Source organism: Scyliorhinus canicula, chromosome 5 (assembly GCF_902713615.1).
Source record: "Scyliorhinus canicula chromosome 5, sScyCan1.1, whole genome shotgun sequence".
Lineage (NCBI taxonomy): Eukaryota > Metazoa > Chordata > Chondrichthyes > Carcharhiniformes > Scyliorhinidae > Scyliorhinus > Scyliorhinus canicula.
In genome coordinates, this window is record NC_052150.1 from 11,347,055 (window position 1) to 11,371,906 (window position 24,852).

Consider the following 24,852-nt stretch of genomic DNA (forward strand, 5'->3'; position numbering starts at 1 on the left):
TCATTTACTTTATTCTGAATACTACGAGCATTCAGGTAAAGTACACTTATGTTGGCTTTTATACCTCTGTTTTGAATCTTAACACCTTGATCAGTAGCCTCTCCTAAGTTATTTTTCCTCTTAACGTTTCTCCTAATTTTCCTTGTCATTGAACCCATCACTTCATGTAACAACCTGCCGCGTCACTTTCCATTTAGTTTTTACTTCCCGTTTTATTCCTGTTAGCATTACTGGGCCTGTTCACTGAGCTCCCCTCAGTTACTGTACCCTGTACTGTGGCCCTTTTTGATTTTTGATTATGGCTTCTCTGCCTTACACTTTCCCCCTTACTGCCTTTTGTTGCTGTCCCTGTTTTACTACATTTACTACATTCTGACTTCCTTCATGGACATTATTCATTATGCACTTTCAAGAACTGGATAACATCGAACATTATTTGGGGCGAGTGGGTGGGAGGGGTGCTGTGTGGGTTAATGGTGACTATGGGTGATTCCTGATTCTTTTTTGTCATTTGTTTGTGTGAACATGTGGGCTAATGTTTGGGGTTTGGTGGGAGGATGGGATCGTTGTTATTAATATGGGGATTGACATATTTGTTACTGATTATTGTTTTTTTTTTAATAAATTTAGATTACCCAATTATTTTTTCTATTAAGGGGCAATTTAGAGTGGCCAATCCACCTACTCTGCACATTTTTGGGTTGTGGGGGCGAAACCCACGCAGACACGGGGAGAATGTGCAAACTCCACACGGACAGTAACCCAGAGCCGGGATCGAACCTGGGACCTCAGCGCCGTGAGGCGGTTGTGCTAACCACTAGGCCACCGTGCTGCCCTTTACTGATTATTGTTGGTGGGTGTAAATTTGGGAGAAAATGTGAAAAAGGAGAATTAAAAAAAACAGTAGGGTGCTCTTTCTAAGGGCTAGTGCAGACTCGATGGACCGAATGGCCTCCTTCTGCACTGTAAATTCTATGATTCCACGCCACTATTCTGACCGGGGGTCTCTCACCACCACCCCCCTTCCTATTCGCCATCATCGTGACCCCGGGCCCTGCCCTTCAGGATTCACATGCCCCATCCCTTTGTTGCCATTGACACCCTCCCCTCTCTCCCAGAATCCCCCCATCCACTTCCTCTTGCAAACACCTCTCCCAGTATCGATCCCATCGCCCCACCTTTCACACCTCCCAGGCCCATCAAAACCTTTTCAAACAGATCCTAACACCCACGGCCCCTCTCCCCACCACATTCCCATTCAGTAGCCAACCTTCGCTTGCTGGTGTGGAGGCCCCTGCCCAGGAACCCCCTCCTCTCAATCTCCTCCCCCAAACTCCAGTCCCTGAAAAAAACTAACAAAGCCAGTGCCAAACCGCGCCCCAGAGAGCCACCATAACTGCAAAGCCCAATATAATTGTAACCAGCTATAAACAAAGGTAAACCACCCTCCCTGTTCAACAAGCTCCAAAGCCCAGACATTCCACCCCGCAAATACAGAACAAGAAACAACCAAAACCCCACCCCCTCAATCCCAGTCCCATCTCTCATTTCAGTCCCAGTCCTTCGGCCTTCACGAATGCCTCCTCTGTCTCGAAGTAGAAGTCCCTCCCATTGTAGGTCACCCTCAGCTTCGCCGGGTAGACCTTGGCAAACCTCACGCCGTTACTGTAGAGTTCCTGTTCCCTCGGAAGGCCGCCCGCCTTCTCGCCAACTTCACCGTCAAGTCTTGGTGTATTCGAATACCCGCACCTTCCCACTTCACCTCGCGCCTTTGCTTCGCCCAACTCAGGACCTTCTCCTAAAAGTGAAACTTATGGAAGCAAATTACAATGGCCCTCGGTGGGTCGTTTGGTTTCGGCTTCGGCCTGAGCGATCATAGAATTTACAGTGCAGAAGGAGGCCATTCGGCCCATCAAGTCTGCACCGGCTCTTGGAAAGAGCACCCTACCCAAGGTCCACACCTCCACCCTATCCCCATAACCCAGTAACCCCACCCAACACTAAGGGCAATTTTGGACACGAAGGGCAATTTAGCCTGGCCAATCCACCTAACCTGCACATCTTTGGACTGTGGGAGGAAACCGGAGCACCCGGAGGAAACCCACGCACACACGGGGAGAATGTGTAAACTCCACACAGACAGCAACCCAAGCCAGGAATCGAACCTGGGACCTTGGAACTGTGAAGCAATTGCGCTAACCACAATGCTACCGTGCTGCCCTGTCCAGCTCACATCAGGAGGGTTCGTCCCCCTCCCCCGAACAGCTCTGCCAACTTCTTCGCGAAGTACTAGGTCACCCTCGGACCCTCCACCCCCTCAGGCAGGCACACGATTCGTAAGTTCTGCCTCCTTGGCCTGTTCTACAGGTCCTCCACCTCGTCTCTCCGCCCTTTGTTAGCCTCCGCCACCCTCTGCAGCTCCTCATCCATCAAGGTGAACTGGTCGCTGTGCTGCGACAGAGCCTCCTCCCCCCCCTTCAACTTCTCTCTGATTATGCCACGTAAATATGGTGAATAAATATTGCAGGCGAGAGGATGGGCAGAAACAAGTGTGGCTGGTGGTAGGAGTAGTGGAAGAGGACAGAGACGGCAAGAGTGAGGTAGGAGACGAGATCGCTAGCTTAAAGAGGGGCCCTCCTGTGGTGCGACCAGAATACTAGGACAGTTAGATACTGAGTTTACATTCTTAGAAGAGGAGCGATGAAAAGATCTCAGAAGGCTACTGCAAAAGCAAAAGAGGCAGTCTGGAAACCAGGCAGATTTATTTTTGACAAATTAACCAGGTTAGCAGTCATTTCAAGTTAAGTATGTTACTCCACTGCTCATTGATAATGCAGTAGTTTAAACTCTCACCTTGTTCGCTTAAGCAAACTCTTTGATAAACCAGCAAAGAGAAATGAATCAAACGGTGATCAGGGCAGCGCGGCAAATAAATGCTCGGTAAAGAAATAACAGGTAGCTCAGCATTCGTGACTGTGTTAAACCATGGCCGAGCTCTCAGTTCCCCCGAAGGCTCCCCTTTCTCTGGTCCTCTAGGGACTGAGACAGCTTTTCTGGACTTGACAACTGGTTGTAAGGATTCGCCTGTTAACAAAGGCATTTTGCCAGGTGTTTTAAAAACTATTTGAAAACATAAAGCAGGGAGGGTATTTGGGCAGCGCGGTAGCACAGTGGTTAGCACAGTTGTTTCACAGCTTCAGGTCTCGGGTTCGATTCCCGGCTTAGGGTCACCGCCTGTGCGGAGTCTGCACGTTCTCCCCGTGCCTGCGTGGGTTTCCTCCGGGTGCTCCGGTTTCCTCCCACTGCCCAAAGACGTGTGGATTGGACATGATTGGACCTTTTGGTTAGGTGGGGGAACACGGATAGAGTGGAGGTGTGGGTTTAAGAGGGGTGCTCTTTCCAAGAGCCGGCGCAGACTCGATGGGCTGAGTGGCCTCCTTCTGCACTGTAATTTCTATGATTGATGGGGTATCTTTAAAGACTGGACTGACAGAGTGAGGAACATCCACTACACTGAGAAACAGACTGTTAGCTTTTCCCGATTACACTTGGCACAGTTCTGTAGCTTTGAGATTTGTTTGAGCCCGGCGTTGGGCAATGCGAACATTTCTGTAAATCGTCAGTCGTTAAGCAGAATCCTCGGGGACGGGGGGGAAAGCATCACGGCCCCTACAATCCTTACAGAGACAGCCAGCGCAGATGAAAATGTGTTACTGTGGTTACCGAATCGCCCACTAAGATTTGCGTTGATTTAATCTTTCCTCAATATAACTTGTGCTCTAATGTTTAATATAATTTTCATTTAAATTACTAGCAAACAAATGGAAGAAGGGGAGATGGTGGCATAGTGCTATTGTCACTGGGCCAGAGTCCCAGGGTGATGCTCTGGGGACCCAGGTTCGACAGATGGTGAAATTTGAATTCAATCTATAAAACTAATCTGGAATTAAAAGTCTAATGACGGCCGTTTGTCGATTGTCTTAAAGACCCATCTGTTCACTAATGTCCTTCAGGGAAGGAAATCTGCCGTCCTTACCCGGTCTGGCCTATATGTGACTCCAGACCCACACAGTGATGCCCCCCCCCCCCCCTCCCCCCACTGAAAAGGCCCAGCAAGCCACTACAAGGGCAATTAGGGATGGGCAACAAGTGCTGGCCAAGCCAGCGATGCCCACATCCCAAAGAAAGAATTTTTTAAAAACACAAGGATTTTAATTGCAATTTATCCTTCCCGTTTATTAGAGATCATCAAAACAGGGGAAGATCAGGAAACAAGCCAAGATTTGAATCCCACTGCCATACATATCCATCCCCCACCCTCCCACCTAGGCAAGCAAACCCCCATCAGAGGCTGCGGACAAGGACAGTAATATGATCCATTGTTAGTAACCCATTCTCAATCATCTCTCCAGAATAAGAAATGTTTTAAAAATAAATTTAGAGTACCCAATTCATTTTTTCCAATTCAAGGGCAATTTAGAGTGGCCAATCCACCTACCCGACACATCTTTGGGTTGTGGGGGTGAAACCCACGCAGACACGGGGAGAATGTGCAAACTCCACCCGGACAGTGACCCAGAGCCGGGATCGAACCTGGGACCTCGGCACCGTGAGGGAGCAGCGCTAACGACTGCACCACCGTGCTGCCCTCCAGAATAAAAAGTTAGCATTGCTCCATAATATGTTTTAAAAATCAGACAAGTATGTCACATGGAAAGTTGAGTAACATGACGCGGCCCAAATTTAGAAAACCATTTCCAACTCCGCGCAGATTGTTTGGACATGTGCAATCACCAGGGTTGTCAACTCATGACTGAATGTATTCTTGTGAAGTTTCATCACATGACTTTCAACTCATCCACCCTTGTGACGTATGACCTTCCTACGCCAATTAGAAAACAACTGGATGATGCTCGGCTATCGGCCAAACAGCCTTTGTTCTTAAACCCCCATTTACAACAGTTGTGCATCTGATAAAAAAAATAAATTCATAAAGAAAATGGCAAAAGATAACAATCTTTTTTTTTTTAATGCCCCGATTTTTTATTCTCCAGGGTCGCAACCAGCAGCTTCCTGGAGACCCCGGACCGATCCTGGAGGGTTGGCAACAGTAACAATCACTGCTACAGGCGAGGGAATCACTTCACACACAAGCCTTCCAGGTGGGAGACCTTCATTCCACTTGTACGGGCTGGATTAGAATTCAAATGCTGGAGGCCCCACCTAGCCCCAATTGCGAATGTTTTCCTAACTACAACAGTGCAACACCCAACCAGGAAAACCATGTAGTGCCATGAATATTTAAATAATGTCATAAGTTTCTTTATTTCATTGATGTCCCATTGTTTATATGCAATTTTGCCTTATCAATTACATGCTATTAACTGTTTCCAATGAGTTCAGTACCTTGCTAAGGTTCCATCAAATAGAAATGCTTCCGCATTGAGGAAGAACTTTTGTTTTTGCACTCGAGATAAATAAACTTACAGGATTAGCGGAAGAGAGCCGGGGGGGGAGGGAGACAGAGAGAGACAGAGAGAGACAGAGAGAGAGACAGAGAGAGAGACAGAGAGAGAGACAGAGAGAGAGAGAGCGAGAGAGAGCGAATGGGACTGATTGGTTTCCCCCTCCCGAGAGCTGGCAGGGATTTGATGGGCAGAATGGCCATTTTCTGTACCATAAATGAGACCATATGCAAAGACGACGTTCCCGAGAATGCAATTTTCCCATTTCTTGTCCCAGAGTGGAATCTGAGTTCAGACTTTTAAGAAAGGTCAAGGGGAAATTTAACTTGGAACCGTGCCGCTTTAAATGAAATGGGTGAAAATAAAAATCAAAAAGTAGATTCCCAACATGAGTTTGTTGTTTGAGGGTTTTTTTGCGATTTAGAATGCAATACATTTTTTAACCTTTTTATTTCAGATTTTTTTTTGGATGTGCAATGTGTTTCGGTTTCTTTAAATGATAGAACTTCCTAATTGAGAACTGTTTCTTGCAAAGGGCTAGCAGGATGACAACGGGTCGAATGGTCTCCTTGGTGCTGCAACTATTCTGTGATTCCAGAAGCACATTCCTCAGTTTATCCCAACACTTCAAATTAAGACCATCATATTTTTTCTTCAAATCAGCTACAATGCGAGTTATTACACGTCATACACGATTACAATCTTCGTAAATCCAGGGCGTGGGTGGAGGAAACCGGGAGTCACATTTGAAATTTGGATGCCACTTCAGCATTGGAACAGCGAAACGTGTCGACTAAATCAGGAGAGTGGATTGAATTTCAGTCATTAAAAAATTAATAATTCACCTGGAAAACAGTCTTGGCCAAAGAGCAGAAAACACAGCACCAAAGATGTCTGCAGATCCTCAAAGCAGTTCCATTTCCCCAACTGAGTTACGCATCGTCGATGTGCCAATCAATCATTTCTGTTTCTCCTTTCACGGGCTGTGGGCGTCGCTGGCAAAGACCCAGCATTTATTACCCATCCCTAATTGCCCTTGAACTGAGTGGCTTGCTCGGCCATTTCGGAGGACATTTAAGAGTTGCATATAGGCCAGACCAGATCCGGAGGCCTTCATAATACTGGACCAGATGGGTTTTTAATGACAACTGATGGCACCATTACAGAGTCCAGTTTTACATTCCAGATTTTTAGCTAATTTAATTTCCACCAACACCCCTGGTGGGATTTGAGCCCACATTCACTGGAACTTTCATCTGTCTCTCTGGCTTACTAGTCCAGTGACGTTGCCACTAACACCACCGACTTCCCCCTTCAATCACGTTGATACTGCAGCAGACCGTTCCACAAAGAGCCGTTCCTGTTTTGGGAATTTAATTAATGACAAATTCTGTTTCAATACACAAAAAAAACTTTTTAAAAAATGTGCATCCTTTAGAACATTCATGTAAAGCTAACTTCAATACATTTTGGTAACACTATGGTTCTGTAAAACAGGGATTCTCAGATCAGTCTTTCCTGTCTTTTTTTTATATAAACGTTGCGATTGAATTGATCGAAAATGTATTTGGAGAAATGTTACTCATTGAAAACCTTGTGTCCGCTTCTGATTTCTCCCTCTTCAGCGGGCATTAACATCACTGCCATTGTGTGGACTCTTCCAAGTGATCAGACTCAATGCTTCATCGTCAGTCTAGGCAGACTTGAACTGAACCTCTTAGTGGCGGGTCTAGTATTTAGGCTGGTAGATGGAGCCAGGGGTCCCGCTGTCAATGTGTTGCAGGTGGCACGCGTGGCATAGCAAGCGTCCGTCCAGTGGGTAGCAACGGTGATCCTCTTCGTCATTCAGCTCCATCCCACATTCCTAGAAACGGTAGAAAAATGAGCATCAAGATGATGTTAGCAAGGGGGAGTGGGAGGGATCATTACAATGGGACAGGCAGGCATGCATGGTGAGGGGACCAATGAAACCATTCACATATTGGAACAACGTGGATTGCTTTGGTGAAATAATTCAACAACCAATGGCACTGATGACGCACCCAATTCTGCTGAGAAAATGCCTCTGTTCTCAGCTGCCCTGTCAGACTGCCAGGGTCATCGAGTATTTTGTAAGGCAGAGATAAGATAGATTCTTGACTAACGAGGAAGTTGGAGCATTTCAGGGGTAGGCAGGAAAGTGGCATTGAGGCCACAATCAGATCAGTCGTGATCTTATTCAATTGTGAAGCAAGCTCCAAGGGCCCAATGGCATCTCCGAATTTGTTCCTTTGTATGATTCCACATCCTAACAACAGCCATTTTAAAATGTTTTCTTAACTCTCTGTTACTTGACTGTCAATGATACCTTGGTGAGTTCTGCCATGCATCTTGTAGATGGCACACAGTGCTGCCATTGTGCGTCAGTGGTGGAGGGAGTGAATGTTTAAGTTGGTGGAAGGGGCACCAATCAAGCGGGGCTGATGGTGTTGAGCTTCTGGAGTGTTGTTGGAGCTGCGCTCATCCAGGCAAGTGGGGAGTATCCCATCACACTCCTGACTTGTGCCTTGTAGATGGTGGACAGGCTTTGGAGAGTCAGGTGGGGAGTTATCCGCTGTAGCATTCCCAGCATCTAACCTGTTCTTCTAGCCATAGTATTTAAGTGGTTGGTCCAGTTCAGTTTCCAGTTAAATTGATCAATAGTATCCTTCAATATGGCATGAGATTCAACATTCAACATCATGAGGGGGCGGTTAGAAGTTGGAGATGGTCATTGCCTGCGAGGCAAAAATATTGCTTGCAACTTATCAGCCGAAGTTTGAACGTCATCCAGGTCTTGCTGCACACAGACCAGTATCCCTCTGGAATGTGGCCCAAATTCTCCTTTGTTAACTCTCAGCATATCAGGCTCTGGGACAATGCTGACTGGGAAGCTGCTCTTAACCGAGCCCTCATCCAGAATCACAGTTACAGTGCAGAAGGAGGCCATTTGGCCCATCGTGTCTGTACCGGCTCTCCAGACGAGCATCATGACTCAATGCCGTTCCCCTGCCTTTTCTCTGCATCCTTGCACAAATAATCATCTAATTCCCTCTTTAATGCCTCCATTGAACCTGCCTCCACCACAATTCCAGGCCGTGCATTCTAGACACCAAGCACTCGCTGTGTGAAAAAAAAAAAATTCAGCACATATACTTCTTTTAAATCCGTGCCCTCTCGTTCCCGGTCCTTTTACGACCGGGAGCAGTCTCTCCCTGTCTACTCTGTCCTGTCCCTCCATGATTATGAACATCTCGATCAAATCTCCTCTTAACCTTCTTCTCCCCAAGAAGAAGAGTCCCAACCTCTCCTATCTACCCTCACAACTGAAGTTTCCATTCAACCATTCTTGTAAACCTCTTCCTCGCTCTCTCAAATGCGTTCAAATCCTTCCTCTCGTGTGGCGCCCAGAAAGGTGTACAATATTCCAGCTGAGGTCTCACTTGCGTTGTTAAGTTCAGAATAACCTCCTTGCTCTTGTACGGAATGCCCCTATTAATAAAGCCCAGAATACCATCTGCTTTATTGACTGCAGTCTCCACCTGTCCTGCTACCGCCAATGATCAAGGCACATCTGCACCCAGGCTCCTCTGCTCCTGCACCTCCTTAAGAATTTTACTCCTTATTTTTCATTCCCTCTTCACGTTCTTCCCACCAAAACGCATCACCTCACACTTCTCCACATGGATCCAAAACCCACATACATGCATTTTCCAGCAGGGGTCAATCGGACAATCAGCAGGAGTGGAGTGGAAGTCCTTCCCGATATTCTCAGACCCAAGGAGAAACAAATCCAGCTATTAGTGCCCATTGTTATGGGCCAGGGTTTAGAGAACCACAAAGTGTATCATGGAGTTCACCTGACCCGCAACGTTTAAGAGATTGTGGTATGGGGAGCACACGGCCCACTCTACAGGTGTGGCACAGCAGAAAAGTATTTTTTAAAACAAAACAATGTTTAGTCTATGAACTCAAGTTAACCTTTTTAAACCTGTGGGCAGCACGGTAGCATTGTGGATAGCACAATTGCTTCACAGCTCCGGGGTCCCAGGTTCGATTCCGGCTTGGGTCACTGTCTGTGCGGAGTCTGCACATCCTCCCCGTGTGCGCGTGGGTTTCCTCCGGGTGCTCCGGTTTCCTCCCACAGTCCAAAGATGTGCAGGTTAGGTGGATTGGCCATGATAAATTGCCCTTAGTGTCCAAAATTGCCCTTAGTGTTGGGTGGGGTTACTGGGTTATGGGATAGGGTGGAGGTGTTGATCTTGGGTAGGGTGCTCTTTCCAAGAGCCGGTGCAGACTCGATGGGCCGAATGGCCTCCTGCACTGTAAATTCTATGAAATATAATTCTATGAAAAACACAGAGTGAACATCTTAGCAACCATTAATTCAAATACAACCCCCAAAGAATACAATACTAAGTAATCCTTTAAGCTTTCCTTTTAACATCCATAAGACTTAAAACACCTTTTACCAGAAGCACATCAGGTTAAAGTCACAACTGTTATTAGTTTTAAATCACCAGGATCGATTTACAGTCTTTAGGTTACAGAGAGAGACCCTCATACCCCTTCTGGCTGTGACTGCAGCTATCCAGCTCTGAAAACGAAACTAAAACACACCCTGCAGCAAACAGCCTAAAACAAAAGTAAAAAGCTGACAGACAGCCCAGCTCCACCCACTCTGACATCACTGCAGTAATAAACACCCATTTCTGAAAGGTACTCTCACATGAGACCATCATTGAGCTGGCCGAGATCAGAATTTGGATCTCCCTCTATTGGATACTCAGTTATTCTATGGATGGTGTGGCTATTACTGTGGAGGCTGCAGTCTTTGCATTGTACGGTTCCCCTGATATGCCTCCATCGTGATGTTGCTTATTGTTGCAACTGAACTGCGCCCATAACTGAAGAATAAACGTACTTGAAGTTTACAGCAAAGGTCCCGGAGATGAGGGGATTGTCGCATGATGAGTGGCTGAGTAAATTGGGCCTCTACTCTCCAGGAGAAGAGAGATGGTCACATTGCGACATACAAAGTTCGAAAGGGGTTGGACAGGGTCAAGAGCCCGTTTCCTCAGACTGGGAAATGTAGAACATGGTGTCAGGATAAGTGGCCGGTCATTAGGACTGAGATGGGGAGAAATATTTTCACTCCAAGGGTTAGAATTCTCTTACCCCAAAGGTTCGGCAAGCGTCAAGGCTGGGATAGAGTAGAGGCAGGAATACTGTCATGGACCCAGCGGGGGTGAACTAGGTATTTAAGGACTTTTATAGTAAATTATATGAGTCAGAACCCCCGGCTGGGGTGGAGGGGATGAGGCAATTTCTGGATCAGTTGAGGTTCCCGAAGGTGGAGGAGGACCTGGTGGAGGGGCTGGGAGCCCCAATTGAGATTGAGGAAATAATCAAGGGGCTGGAGGGCATGCAGTCGGGCAAGGCCCCGGGGCCTGACGGCTGCCCGGTGGAACTCTATAAGAAGTTTTCAGAGATATTGAGCCCACTGCTGGTGAGGACATTTAACGAAGCAAGAAATGAAAAATGAAAATCGCTTATTGTCACGAGTAGGCTTCAATGAAGTTACTGTGAAAAGCCCCTAGTCGCCACATTCCGGCACCTGTCCGGGGAGGCTGGTACGGGAATCGAACCGTGCTGCTGGCCTGCTTTAAAAGCCAGCAATTTAGCCCATTGAGAGAGGAGGGAGTTCTCCGCCCAACAATGATCTTGAAACGGGAGAAGGATCTGGAGCAATGCGGGTCATACAGGCCGATTTCTCTACTGAATGTGGATGCGAAACTGCTGTCTAAGATACTGGCCACAAGGATAGAGGACTGTGTCCCGGGGGTGATAGGGGAAGACCAGAAGGGATTTGTTAAGGGCGGGCAACTCAAGGCCAATGTTCGAAGGCATCTAAATGTTATTGTGATGCCCTCGGAAGGAGAGGAGGTGGAGGTAGTGGTAGCGATGGATGCGAAGAAGGCTTTTGATCGGGTGGAGTGGAATTACCTGTGGGAGGCGCTGGGAAGATTTGGGTTTGGTGAGGGCTTTATTGACTGGGTGCGGTTGCTCTATCAGGCACCAGTAGCGAGTGTGCATACGAACCGGCTGAGGTTGGGGTACTTTAAACCACACCGAGGGACGAGGCAAGCGTGCCCCCTCTCCCCGTCACTGTTTACTCTGGCCATAGAGCCATTGGCAATGGCGTTAACAGCATCTAGGAACTGGACAGGGCTAGTTCGCGGGGGGGGGGGGGGGGTTGGTGGAGCACCGGGTCTCGCTCTACGCAGATGACCTACTCTTGTATATTTCAGACCCGTTCGAGGGGATGGAGGAAGGTAATGCGAATCTTGGGGGAATTTGGCAATTTTTCAGAGTATAAAATGAACATGGGGAAAAGCGAGATGTTTGCGATCCAGGCAAGAGGGCAGGAGAAGAGACTGGGAGAGCTGCCGCTTAGAATGGTTGGGAAGAGCTTTTGATATCTGGGAATCCAGGTGGCCCGGGAATGGGAGGCACTGCACAAGTTAAACCTATCCCGGTTGGTAGAACAAATGGAAGAGGACATTAAGAGATGGGACATGCTGCTGCTATCACTGGCGGGGAGGGTACCGACCGTGAAAATGACGGTCCGCCCCAGATTTCTGTTCGTCTTTCAGTGCCTCCGCATCTTCATCCCGAGGGCTGTTTTCAAGCGGGTGAATAAAATTATTTTGGGCTTTGTGTGGGCGGGTAAAACCCCGCGAGTGAAGAAAGTGGAGTGCAGTCGGGGGGAGGGTGGGTTAGCGCTGCCGAACGTCTGCAGCTACTACTGGGCGGCTAATATAGCGATGATTAGGAAGTGGGTAGTGGGGATGGGAGCAGATGGAGGCAGCGTCATGCAAAGGCACCGGTCTGGGAGCATTGGTAACGGCACCTCTGCCGTTCTCGCCGGCCCGATACTCCACAAGTCCAGGGTAGTGGTGGCTCTGAGGGCAGTGGAGGAGATACAAGAGAGTGGAGGGAGCATCGATTTGGACCCCGATTTATAACAATCACAGGTTTGTACCGGGTAGGCTCGATGGCAGGTTCCAGAGGTGGCAGAGGGCAGGAATTTGAAGGATGGGGGATCTATTTATAGATGGGAGCTTTCCCAGCTTTAAAGCTTCAAAGGATAAATTTAAATTGCCAGCAGCGAATGGGTTTAGGTATTTGCAGGTGCGCGACTTCCTGAGAAAACAGGAACAGGCCTTTCCGCTGCTGCCACCACAGGGGATACAGGATAGAGTAGTCTCCAGTACCTGGGTGGGAGAGGGGGTATCAGATATTTACCAGGAGCTTTCGGAGGCGGAGTGGAGGAGCTTAAGGGCAACTGGGAGGACGAGCTAGGAGGAGAGATAGAGGCGGGTCTATGGGTGGATGCCCCAAGCAGGGTTAATACCTCCTCATCATGTGCCAGGCTGAGCCTGATACAATTTAAGGTAGTCCATCGGGCACACATGACGGTGGCCAGGATGAGCAAGTTTTCGGGGTAGAGGATAGGTGTGTGAGGTGCGCGGGAAGCCCAGCAAATCATGCTTAAGTGGGTCGGTGCAGACTCGATGGGCCGAATGGCCTCCTTCTGCACTGTATGTTCTATGTGAACTAATTCCCAATGTTGTTGGTGGATTTGACCCAAACGCTTCACTGCCGCAATTCAAGGGAGTGAGGTCACTTCCCTGGACATGAGATTAATGGATTGTGGAATTCTGTCATTGGCTTAAATCGAGTTTTCACCCACTTCCTATTTCCATGATTGGGATGAGGGAGCCTGGACAATGTGTCTCAGTGCTTTGTCTGGAGTGGCTCTTAATCTGATCAGAGCATTTCGACTGGGGTAAGGTACATCCTCTCATCAAATTATGGGGGAGGAGTCGGATCTGAAGGAGCTGATATGCGATGGAAGCATATAAATTTCTTATAAATTTAGTGTACTCAATTATTTTTTTCCAATTAAGGGGCAATGTAGCATGACCAATCCACCGACACGGCACATCTTTGGGTTGTGGAGGTGAGACCCACACATACACGGGGAGAATGTGCAAACTCCACACGGACAATGACCCAGAGCCGGGACCGAACCTGGGACCTCGGTGCCGTGAGGCAGCAGTGCTAACTACTGCACCGTGCCACCCGCAGTGGAAGCTGACCGTGATGGCAACATTCAAATTTAAATCTCCCGAGTCGCATGGTCACGTAACTCAAAAGGAAATTGCAGAAAGACTAGCTGGGTTTTATATGATTACTGCTAGCTTCGAATACATTTATTTTAAGGCTTTTCTTCCTCGGCTGGGACTCGTTAATCCGAGATTTATGGTCAAGTTAGACCTCCAGTTTCCTGCCACTTTAAATTGACACACATACCTCGCACTGATAGCAATCCACATGGTAATCCTTATCCATAGAAACAACACGAATCGTTTCATCAGAGCCCTGTGGATATAAGAGGATCAATGTTAAATATCTATAAGCAGTTGTCATTTCCACTATGGTCAACTTGTATCACCCAGCAAACCCGCCCAATGAGGATGTGTTTGAGGTCAGCTTCCAGGTGCCGGGCAGTGTGCCCAGTGCTCACATCCCAGGAAAACCGGAAACACGGGAACAACAGTAGGCCATTCAGCCCGTTCAACGTTGCAACATTCAATTAAATAACGGCTGCTCAGTGACTCAACTCCACGGAACCTGCCTTTGCCCCAAATCCTGAACCTGTTTAGTTCATATAAACTCTACCAATCTCGGGGTTAACATTAACAATTGACCGGGCATCAATTGCAAATTGCGGAAGAGAGTTCCAAACATCTGCCACCAAGTGTTTCCTCATTTCATTCCGTAAAGGTCTAACTCAGCTTTTCAGACTCTGCTCCTCTAGTCCCAAGACTCTCCAACCAGTGGGAACAAGTTTTGTCCATCTACCCAATCAGCTCCCCTTATAATCTCGAAAACTTTGATCACATCACTCTTTAGTTTTCTAAGGTACAACCCCCATGTGCGTAATCTCTCCTTGTGATGTTACATTTCAGGATGCAGGTACGGCGCTAGTGAATCTACACTGTACTCCACGCGGACTGCAGCGGTTCAAGACGGCGGCTTACCACCCGGCAATTAGGGATGGGCAATAAATTCTGGCCGAGCCGGCGAGACTCGTATCCCACGAATGAATTTAAGAAAGCCCCCAACAAGCACAGTATCATCTTCCAAAGCTGTGGTGCCCCACAGCTGCCCATAGTGACTCCAGGTGTGGTAGGTTCAACCATAGGTTTGTATAACTGAAGCAGGACTTCAACACACAGCTCTCGCTACCCCCCCACCCTCCCATATTCTAATCTCCCAGATACAAAGACCAGCATCCTTTTGGGACAATTATGGTCAGTGCTATTTCTCCACTGACGCTATCTAAGTAACACAGCACCGAGCAAGGACCCATTCAAATGAACAGAGGCGCATTTCTCTTTCCAGCCATTGAGTGGCGCCAGATCGTAGGCATGAAGTTCAGAGACAGAACTGAGGAATCGGGTTTCTAAGTTTACACTGGATCCACACACAGGTGTACGGAATTATTGGGATAATTCTGTTCCTGGCTTCCCCCCCACACATTTCTGGGAACTCACTAATCTGAGCTCGAACCCCTGAACATCACCACTTCTACAAGAGGCCCAACAGTTGTTGAAATTATAAATGGATGCTGTTAACATGGGGCAGTGCCTTAGAAATGAAGTTTGCAAACAGGCTGTCTCGTAACAGGATAATATGTAGACACACTTCAAAAGGTTGTGCGAGAAGACAAGTCTTGTCGAGGCCACCAAGATATAGAACTATTGAGGTAGTATGGCAACCACAGTTACAAGCTAGAGCAGCCTAGTTATGAGGGGAAGAAGCCATATACTGAGCAATATTGGTGAGTAAAATGGGGCGTAAGCTCGCTCTAACTTCAGTGACTGTCCTCAGTTACATATCTTGCCCAAAGCAAATAAAACTTCAGTGCAGTACTGACCTCTGCTGGTAGGATGGCTTGACCACATGCAGCACACTTTGGAGCTAACACTCTGGAAGGGAAGAGTAAGCAGAAAGACACAAGGTTTTAGATGTTTATCTACACTGGCTGTATCTCAAAGCCCACAGTGCACCATATTAAACAGAATCCAAGCTGATTGATGAAATCAAAACCAAGACAGAACTTTACTTCACCGAGTGAGGTTGGATTTATCCATTCTCACAAAGGTGAAGACGGCACAAAGGAAGCGGCTGAACTCTTCACCGGACATGCACATTGTCCATCCTCTCCTCCTGTGGACCTGATTGGAGCGAGATCGTGAGGCCCAAGCGAGTTCCCTGTCACAGTAAGCAAGCGTGGCGTGTCGCCAAGGTTGGCAAAATTGGATCCCAGGAGAAAAAGTTTGAAAAACACCAAATTACTGAGGTCTCCAGGGTTGTGGGGGCGAAACCCACGCAAACGCAGGGAGAATGTGCAAAATCCATACGGACAGAAACCCGGGGCCGGGATCGAACCCGGGACCTCGGCGCCGTGAGGCAGCAGTGCTAATCACTGCGCCACTGTGCCGCCCCTAATTTGCACCGGATGCTAATAGAACACACACACACCACATTGAATTGGAACGACTGTTGTTTGTCCACGCACTTCAATATAGACTCAATGTGAAATCCCGGATCAGAGCTTGAAACTGTAAATACTGGCATAGAGAGGAACAAACACACCACTGGGATTGACGGAATAGGAGTAAAGTCCAGCCTTCGCTTTGTTGGATAGTTGTGCCATTGAGGACGAGAAAGCCATAAAATACCGTCCCGCCAAAAAGGGTTTCTAATCATTGCTAATAAATTTTGGCATCAGAAGTCGACAGCCTTGTGGTTCACTCCAGCCTCTGGGACCCTTCCTTAGCTCCGGGAAAACTGAACAAACTCCTTTGATGGGAGTTTTCCCAACACTTTTATTTCAAAAGCATTAAAACCAGAAGAACACAGCCCGATGCCAGTCTCCCTGTCCTTTCCCCCTGCAACAAGAGCACTAAATGATCATTCCACACAGACACAATCATTCTATGGAACTCAAAATCTATCGACTGACAATCTATGAAGAGATTCTCATTGTCTTTCACCTCGCAGGAACGTGGGTAAAATTTACCAGTGAAACTTGGTGACGTCAATAATAAGAACATGCAGGGCAGGAGCTGGCGCCTTTCATGGCTGAACTGACTGTTGCATCAACTCCACTTTCCTTCGACCCCTCATAACCCTCGCCTCCCATGTCAATCAGGAATAGGTGGCCAATCCATCTACCCTGCACATCTTCTTGTGTTGTGGGGGATGAGACCCATGCAGACAGGGGTAGAATATGCAAACTCCACGCGGACAGTGACCCGGGGCCGGGATCGAACCCGGGTCCCCGGCGCCGTGAGAGAGCAGAGCTAACCACTGCGCCCCCGTGTTGCCACCTACTCCCTATTCTTGCGTGTTCCTGTAATCTCAATCACACCAGGGCTTTGTAACGATTTTAAAACCTCTTCATTCCTGTCTTACAGCTCTGTCTCACAAACTGCAGACTTCACATTGACCAGTTCGGCCCATGTGGCCAGATCCCTCCTGGCTACACCACTCAAACAGGTCCCAAGAGTCGGAATTTAAAACAGTTTAAGTTAACAAAAAAAGCTCGTGCTTCCTGTCCATTTTCCTTTGCTCCCACCGGAGAGAAAAAACTTTTAATTATTTTTGTTTTATTTTGTTTTGTTTTATTTAATTAGTTAATGCCCAATTCCAACTAATCAAAGTCATTGCTGGCTCTTTTTGTTTTATTTTGAATTCACATATCTTCCACTGATCAACAGGAATATAGGATCAGCTGGAGATACTACGGTTCTTTGCTCTGGGGCCACTTCGAGTTAACTTCCCACGGGTACCAGGCTGTTTAGCCATTTAAACAGGGCCAGTGGTAACAGCAGATAGATTCATCCTTGGGGACCATTCCTGGCAGTGAGTGGCATTTGAATAATATGGGGATGGGGAGAAGGCCACATTCGTTCGTCCACAGCTGCCATAGAATCCATACAGTGCAGAAGGAGGCCATTTGGCCCATCAAGTCTGAAAGAGCACTCTACCTCGGCGCACTCCCATGTAACCCAATCCAACCCACACATCTTTGGGCTTTGGGAGGGAACCACAGCACCCAGGAGGAAACCCACGCAGACACAGGGAGAACGTGCCAACTCAACACAGGCCAAGACCGGAATCGAACTCAGGTCCCTGGTGCTGAGAGGCAGCAGTGCTAACCACTGTGCCCCACAGACGACGACATGATTACAATACTTTCTGCTTCCATAGTAATGTTAGGTGGGGTATAGTGATGCCAGTGCACTAGAATCCAGAGGCCCAGGCTAATTCTCTGTGGACATGGGTTCAAACATGAACAATACATGCAGGACTATCCCTCCCCATCATCATGATCAATGCTTCATTGTTTTTCACCCGATCAACATTCCATGACACTCCCAGTGTCTGGAAGCCTCAACCATAGCTTGCATAAAATCACCCGCAAGTTTATTTTTCATATCATTTATTTTTAATCTATATAATTAAACTGAAACAAAGACTCCTTTCCTGAGGCACAGCGCCAAGCGATAATGTTGTGTCGCCTCAGGAGATTACATTTATTCTTGTGAGAAACAAGCAAAAATCTTTTTCCCAGATTAACGATGGATTTGTGGGAGAATTTCTCCTCCGGAGTGGTGAATCTTTGGAATCCTTTACCCAGGAAGCTGCAGAGGCCGAGATTGTAAATCAGTGGGGGAATTCAGGGTTAGGGAGATAAGGGACGGAATTCGCCGTTTGGGAGACTAAGTGCCCGGGCTGAATCACGTGCAGTTCGCCTTCCCGTTAGGGGCGCTATTCGGGGAACAATTCAGGGTTTGCTAATGGGTCAGCACTCTACTGGTGCGAATGACAAGCAACTGCCGGCCCAGCAGGCGTTCTAGCCACCGGGGCCTGAGGTGGCGCCAAAAAGCCTGGCAGCTGGAGCTGTTTTAAGCGCTCCATTTACCACACACTCATTGCAGCCACCAAGATGGCCGAGAGAAGATCTGCACCCCCCCCCCCCCCCCCCCACACACCCACCCCGAGGTCGAGTGTCCGAGGTGGACCCACAGCTCCAGGCCAGTGAGAAACAGAGGGACACCCTCTTCCCCATGGGTGGGCCGCAGACTCAGTCTGACCTTCTGAACACTGCCTGGGAGGTGGTGGCAGAGGCAGTCAGCGCTGCCAGCCTCGCCAGGAGGAGACCGCTGGTGGTCCGGAGGGATGGGGGGGGGGGGGGGTTTGGACAATGGTGAGAGGGGCAAGGAACCAGGGAAAGTGCCAAAGGCTGTGGTGCCGGTGCCCTCTGCTTGGGGTGAGCTCAGCTGAGCCCCTGCTTCCTCTGCAATGGGGCAGCGCTTCGAGGAATGCCAACACTTGGTTGGCTCCTGATTTGAGCTTGGCCCTTGATGATACAGCTGGGGGCTGAGGGAGTCCAGAGGGGCGGCCTGGGTGGGCTCCCAGATGACCCGAGGCCTTCTGAACCATTAAAGGACACCGGCATCGCTCAGCAGTGTGAGCGGCCAGGAGCCTGGAGGTAGCACCAAACGGGTGAGTTTAAAAGACAGACGGCGGGCGGTCTGAGCTTGGCCACCCCGATCCCGAGCGTGACATTCCAAGGCCACGGACTTGGCACCAAAACGCTACTCACTACTGCTCCCGGCCCGAGCAGCCACCCCCACACAGGCCCGATGGTTTTTCAGTGTTTTTTTGCCTCCTGCTCCCCCTCTGCAACCATGGTGCCCAGTCCACATTTGTCAATACTTGAAGTAATTCACGCCCGGGAGACTTCCGCTTGAGAGATGCGGAGCATCATGGAAGTGCAGAGCATATTGTGTCCAACCCGCTATTCACATTTAAATGCATGCCGGCGCGGGGCGCTAACCTAGTTAGGGGGTTCAATTCCCGTACTGGCCTCCCCGAACAGGGGTCGGAATGTGGCGACTAGGGGCTTTTCACAATAACTTCATTGAAGCCTACTTGTGGCAATAAGCAATTATTATTATTAGTTACCGCCACCAGCAAGGCGTCCAAATCAGCGCCAGGCACGGACCTCAAATTTGGCCGGATGCCCGATTCTCCACCCAACCGTGCATCGTGTTTGCGAACTCACCTAATTTAGCCTAAGGCAGGAGAGCGGACTGAGTGCGAGATCAGCCATAATCCTGTTAAATAACAGGGCAGGCTCGAAGGACTCAATGTCCATCTCCTGTTCCTATTTTTTATGGTATTAAAAGGTGGAGATGGTGGCATAGCAGTAATCGAGGCACAGCCGAATGCTCTTGTGACAAGGGTTCAAATCCCACCATGGCTACTGGTGGAATTTAAATTGAGTTAATCTGGAGTATAAAGTTAGTCTCAGTAGTGGAGACCATGGAACTATGACAGATTGTCTGGTCTACATGTGACCCCAGACCCACAACAAAGCGGTTGACACTTAACTGTCCTCTGAAATGGCCAAGGGCAATTAGGGATGGGCAACAAATGTCGGCCTTGACAGTGACGCTCATATCCCATGAAATAAAGATTATAAAAATCAGTTACACCTGCCTCGTGTTAACTGCTGGCCCTCAGCAACCATCCTACAGAGTATGGAAAGAGCAAATGTCCAGTATTCCACTCAGAGCTGACCATTACGGTAGCACAAGTGGATAGCATTGTGGCTTCACAGTGCCAGGGACCCAGGTTCGATTCCCCGCTGGGTTATCCTGTGCGGAGTCTGCACGTTCTCCCCGTCTGTGTGTCTGTGTGTCTGTGTGTGTGTGTGTGTGCGCGCGTGCGTGGGTTTCCTCCGGGTGCTCCGGTTTCCTCCCACAGTCTAAAGACATGCAGGTTAGGTGGATTTGCCATGCTAAATTGCCCTTAGTGTCCAAAATGTTAGGAGGGGTTATTGGATTAGGGGGATAATGTGGAAGTGAGGGCTTAAGGGGGTCAGTGCAGACTCGATGGGCCAAATGGCCTCCTTCTGCACTGTATGTTCTATTACCCTCACCTGCAAACAAACTGATGATTTGTTATCAGTGTAACAAAGAGGATAGGAAAGACACACCAAGAGTGAGGTCAGTTATTGCAATACTCCACAGGGAAGGACTGTATCCCTTACTTGTGATAGTCTCTGATGCAGTAGATCTTGTTCTCTGTGTCGACTGTGAACGGGACCCCATCCAGGCACTCATTGCAGATGACGCAGCGGAAACATCCGGGGTGGTACGACTTGCCCAAGGCCTGGAGAATCTAACACAGAGAACACAGATGATTGGTGACAAACAGACTGCAGTCCCTCAACACCGAAACCCGCATTTTATATTCTGGCCGACGATGGCCAGAAACGAGGGGTTCGACTGGATGGAGTAGGGCGAGTGATCCGGCTTTGGCTACACCGGGAAAACTAGACTGCCAACCAGACTGACACCGCAGTTCGTGTCTAAACGGCATTTACATGGAAGTGGATTCCCAATGGATGTTATTTTTCAAATCTCTTTGTTCACAGTCAGAAAGGAACAAAGGCACCCAACACATAGAAGGTGAGGCGTTCATCAAAGCCAAAACAAGCTAATGAATTGATTGTATCTCGTCTATGAGAAGCTCCCAAGCTAACTCATTAGCATTTAGTCACCTAATTATTTTGCCTTTTTTTACTTAAAAGAATCGGAGAGAGTATTGTGTGGTTTAAAAAAATAGATAGTCATCCTTCTTCCTGAAGATGTGAAATTTGTTCAGATGGTTGAGAATCTTTGGAACCCTCTGCCCCAGAAATCTGTGGTACACAGTCGTGGAGTATATTAAAAACAGAACATTAGGTTTTTTGGGCACATTGGGAATAGGCGAGGACTATGGCAATAGTGGAGAGGTAGAGCCGCCATGAGGAGCCACAAAGACCCGATCGACCTGCACCAGCGCCTTTTAATCTTTTTAGAAAACCACAGAATCCCTACAGTGCAGGAGGAGGCTATTCGGCCTATCGAGTTGGCACCGACCCTCTGAAACAGCACCCTACCCAAGCCCGCACCCCTGCCCTATCCCGTAACCCAACCTAACCTGCACATCTTTGGACGGTGGGAGGAAACCGAAGCACCTGGAGGAAACCAACACAGACACGGGGAGAACATACAGACTCTGCACAGTCACCCGAGGCCGGAATTGAACCCGGGTCCCTGGCGTTGTGAGGCATAGTGCTAACCACTGCGCCATCTGGGAGCCTATAAATTTAAGCATGGAATTGTTAGCTCACAACAAGGTAAACTGGAGATGTCCTTTCTGAGTCAGAGAGACAGAGAGAAAAAAAGAGACAGCAAGAGATCACATGCGCACTGGAGTGGTAGATCTGGTCAATCGCAAAGCGGCTTTTGCAATGCCTGCAAATCCTGCTGAGCAAGCAGCTTACAATGCTGACACTTGGTGCAAAGTAGGTGTTGGTTTCTGTGGTGACAGCATCACTCTCCAAACCGACAGGCACAGCCGTAGTTTCTCTTTACAACAGACAAGGAATTATCCCAAGATTCAACTAATATTCAAGTTGCTTTTGTCCAAACAACAAGACAGTTGAGGTGACGGGAGTTTCACTTTGTGTTGGGGGGGGGGGGGGGGGGGGTATAATGATATGTCTAATGTAGGGAGTGTAAAGGGTTAACAAGGTGATGTTCATGTATCTCAACACTAGATGGCACCACATAGTAGTCATATAAATAGACTGTGCCTCCGAGAGTTCTGGGAGAAGGTGTCGGAGGAAGGTTGAGATAGGGCGTTAGTTATATTATAGATTTCTGTAGCATAAATTTAATACTGTTCTTTTCTTAGCTATTCCTTGGTACGGTGTGTGAATCATTTAAAGTACTGTAAATAAACTAGCTTTGTTTCAAATACATAGCTTGACGTGCTTTGTCAGCACTACGACTTTAAGCCATCTTGAAGGACTTTTCAAGGAACATCACGGGGGTGGTGTTTCTGCTTCACATTAGCTGCTGCAGAGTTTGACAGGATACAAATCATTGGAAACTTGGCACGGCTTGTAGTCAAAGCACATCAGAAACATTGAATTGTGTTCCCAAACATCAATACCTCCGTCGACTAATTTGGGCTCCATTCCATTCCAAAGCAAACTGATTTTTCTTACACAAGCCTGCAGATGTTAGGAAGGAGGACCTTGCTACCCATTTGGCCCAGATTCAGGGCAGGGTGATATGCAGATGTATCTGAATCCTAACTTGGAGGAGTGTGGAAGGGCTTTTTGAAGTGGACTTAATTGCTCTGGAATTGCCGACTGTGCCCAAGGTGGAAGCTCTATCCCAATTAACAGCAACCTTTTTTTTTTAACCTGAAGAGCCTTTCTTTTTTTTTTAAATGGCCAAAAATATAACATTGGTAGCCATAGGATAAAAATTTGGCATTTCTTATCCAAATCTCTCTCTCTTCGGGCCCCAGATCCTGAGGGTGTTGGTGACTATGGGCCTCCATGTTAATCTTGCTCTGGAGGTGCGGATCACTGTTGCTGCTGGTGCGCTGGTCTAGTTTGTAAAGCTCTTTAAAAAGATCGCTCTTTATTTACCTCAATCTCTTTTGCCATCTTTCCCAACATCATCGGGACTTTCTTGGCACTGCCCAAGAAATTCCAATTTTCTTTTCAATACTCTCGATCAGGAGGGTTGTCCTGGTCTCTGATTTTACATGGCAAATTGCCAAGTGCAGAATTGCAGATTTCCTTTTTTAAAAAATATTTTTTATTCTCCTCCTTTCTCCCATTTTCTCCCAAATTCACACCCACCAACAATAAACAATAATCAGTAACAGATATGTCCATCCCCATATCAATAACAACGATCCCATCCTCCCACCAAACCCCAAACATTAGCCCGCATGTTCACATAAACAAATGAGAAAAAGGAATCACCCATAGTCACGATCAACACACACCGCCCCCCTCCCCAACTAATGTTCGATGTTATCCAGTTATGAAAGTGCATAATGAATAATGCCCATGATTTGTAGAACCCCTCCGTCTTTCCCCTCAGTTCAAACTTAACCTTCTCAAGGGTCAAGTATTCCAACAGGTCCCCCCGCCACGCTAGGGCACAGGGTGGAGAGGCTGCTCTCCATCCCATCAGGATCCGCCTTCGGGCGATCAATGAGGCGAAGGCTACAATATCTGCCTCCGCACCCATTTCCAACCCTGGCCGGTCCGACACCCCGAATATAGCCACCCGGGGACCTGGGTCTAGTTTCACGTGCACCACTTTAGAAATTACCCTAAAAACCTCCTTCCAGTAATCCTCTAGCTTTGGACAGGACCAAAACATATGGCAGACTACCTTTTTAAGCATAATGAAGTATCATATAAATTTAATGTAAAAAGGGCCCATTTCCACTTGCTAAAAAATAAACCAGCTTCCGATCTTGCACATTCGAATAATTTATAATTGCAGCTATATTCGAAATAATACTTGTCACAACCGCCAAAAGCCTGTCCCTTGAACTAAAGGTGTTATCTACAGCCATGATAAGGCTAAAGCAATCAGACAGGTTTGTTTGGAGCACGGTGATGTTTTTTGTTAAAACAATCATTTGAAACCAGAAAGTGCAGCATAACATTAGCCTGCCAGCCCCATCATAAAAACACAACACTTGGTTTTCTTGTCTTAATGTGAAAAAAGCCGGAAAAAAAGGTTACCGTAATCCAAAGAGAAAAGGTTTGGAGCCTCGAAGGAGATGCGAAAGATTCACACGCAGCTCTTAAGCCAATGGTTGCAGAGTCCTGCTCTGTCCCAATGACCATATTTTTTCATTGTTTTTGTTTTAATTTTCTGTCCCAATAACCATACTCAGAACCCGAAAAAACATAGATCTTGGGAATTAAAGATACCCCATCAATCATAGAATTTACAGTGCGGAAGGAGGCCATTCAGCCCATCGAGTCTGCACCAGCTCTTGGAAAGAGCACCCTACTTAAACGCACACCTCCGCCCTATGCCTGTAACCCCACCTAACCAAAAAGGCAATTTATCATGTCCAATCCACCTAGTCTGCACGTCTCTGGAATGTGGGAGGAAACCGGAGCACCCGGAGGAAACCCACGCAGACACGGGGAGGCTCCGCACAGACGGTGACCCAAGCCGGGGAATCGAACCTGGGACCCTGGAGCTGTGAAGCAACTGTGCTAACCACTGTGCTACCATGCTGCCCAAATACCCTCCCTGCTTTCTGTTTTCAAATAGTTTTAAAACACCTGGCAAAATGCCTTTGTTAACAGGTGAGTGTATGCAGAAGGGGAGGAAAA

The 24,852-nt window shown here is 47.8% G+C and overlaps 1 protein-coding gene across 4 annotated transcripts in view; it reads right to left on the reverse strand.

Annotated features, from left to right (window-relative positions):
* Nucleotides 1-5,306: 5,306 nt before the first annotated feature.
* The window catches only part of limd1a (LIM domains containing 1a), a 74,353-nt gene continuing 54,807 nt past the window's right edge, over nt 5,307-24,852 (reverse strand). For 3 of the 4 annotated variants that reach the window (XM_038796572.1, XM_038796574.1, XM_038796575.1), the window contains 4 exons: nt 20,686-20,816; nt 15,493-15,544; nt 13,863-13,931; nt 5,307-7,329 (listed from right to left, as the gene is read on the reverse strand). In XM_038796572.1, coding sequence (XP_038652500.1) covers nt 7,195-7,329; nt 13,863-13,931; nt 15,493-15,544; nt 20,686-20,816 — 387 coding nt within the window. In that variant the 3' untranslated portion in view covers nt 5,307-7,194. The remainder of the gene's footprint in view (nt 7,330-13,862; nt 13,932-15,492; nt 15,545-20,685; nt 20,817-24,852) is intronic. The other variant, XM_038796573.1, reaches the window with a different exon arrangement.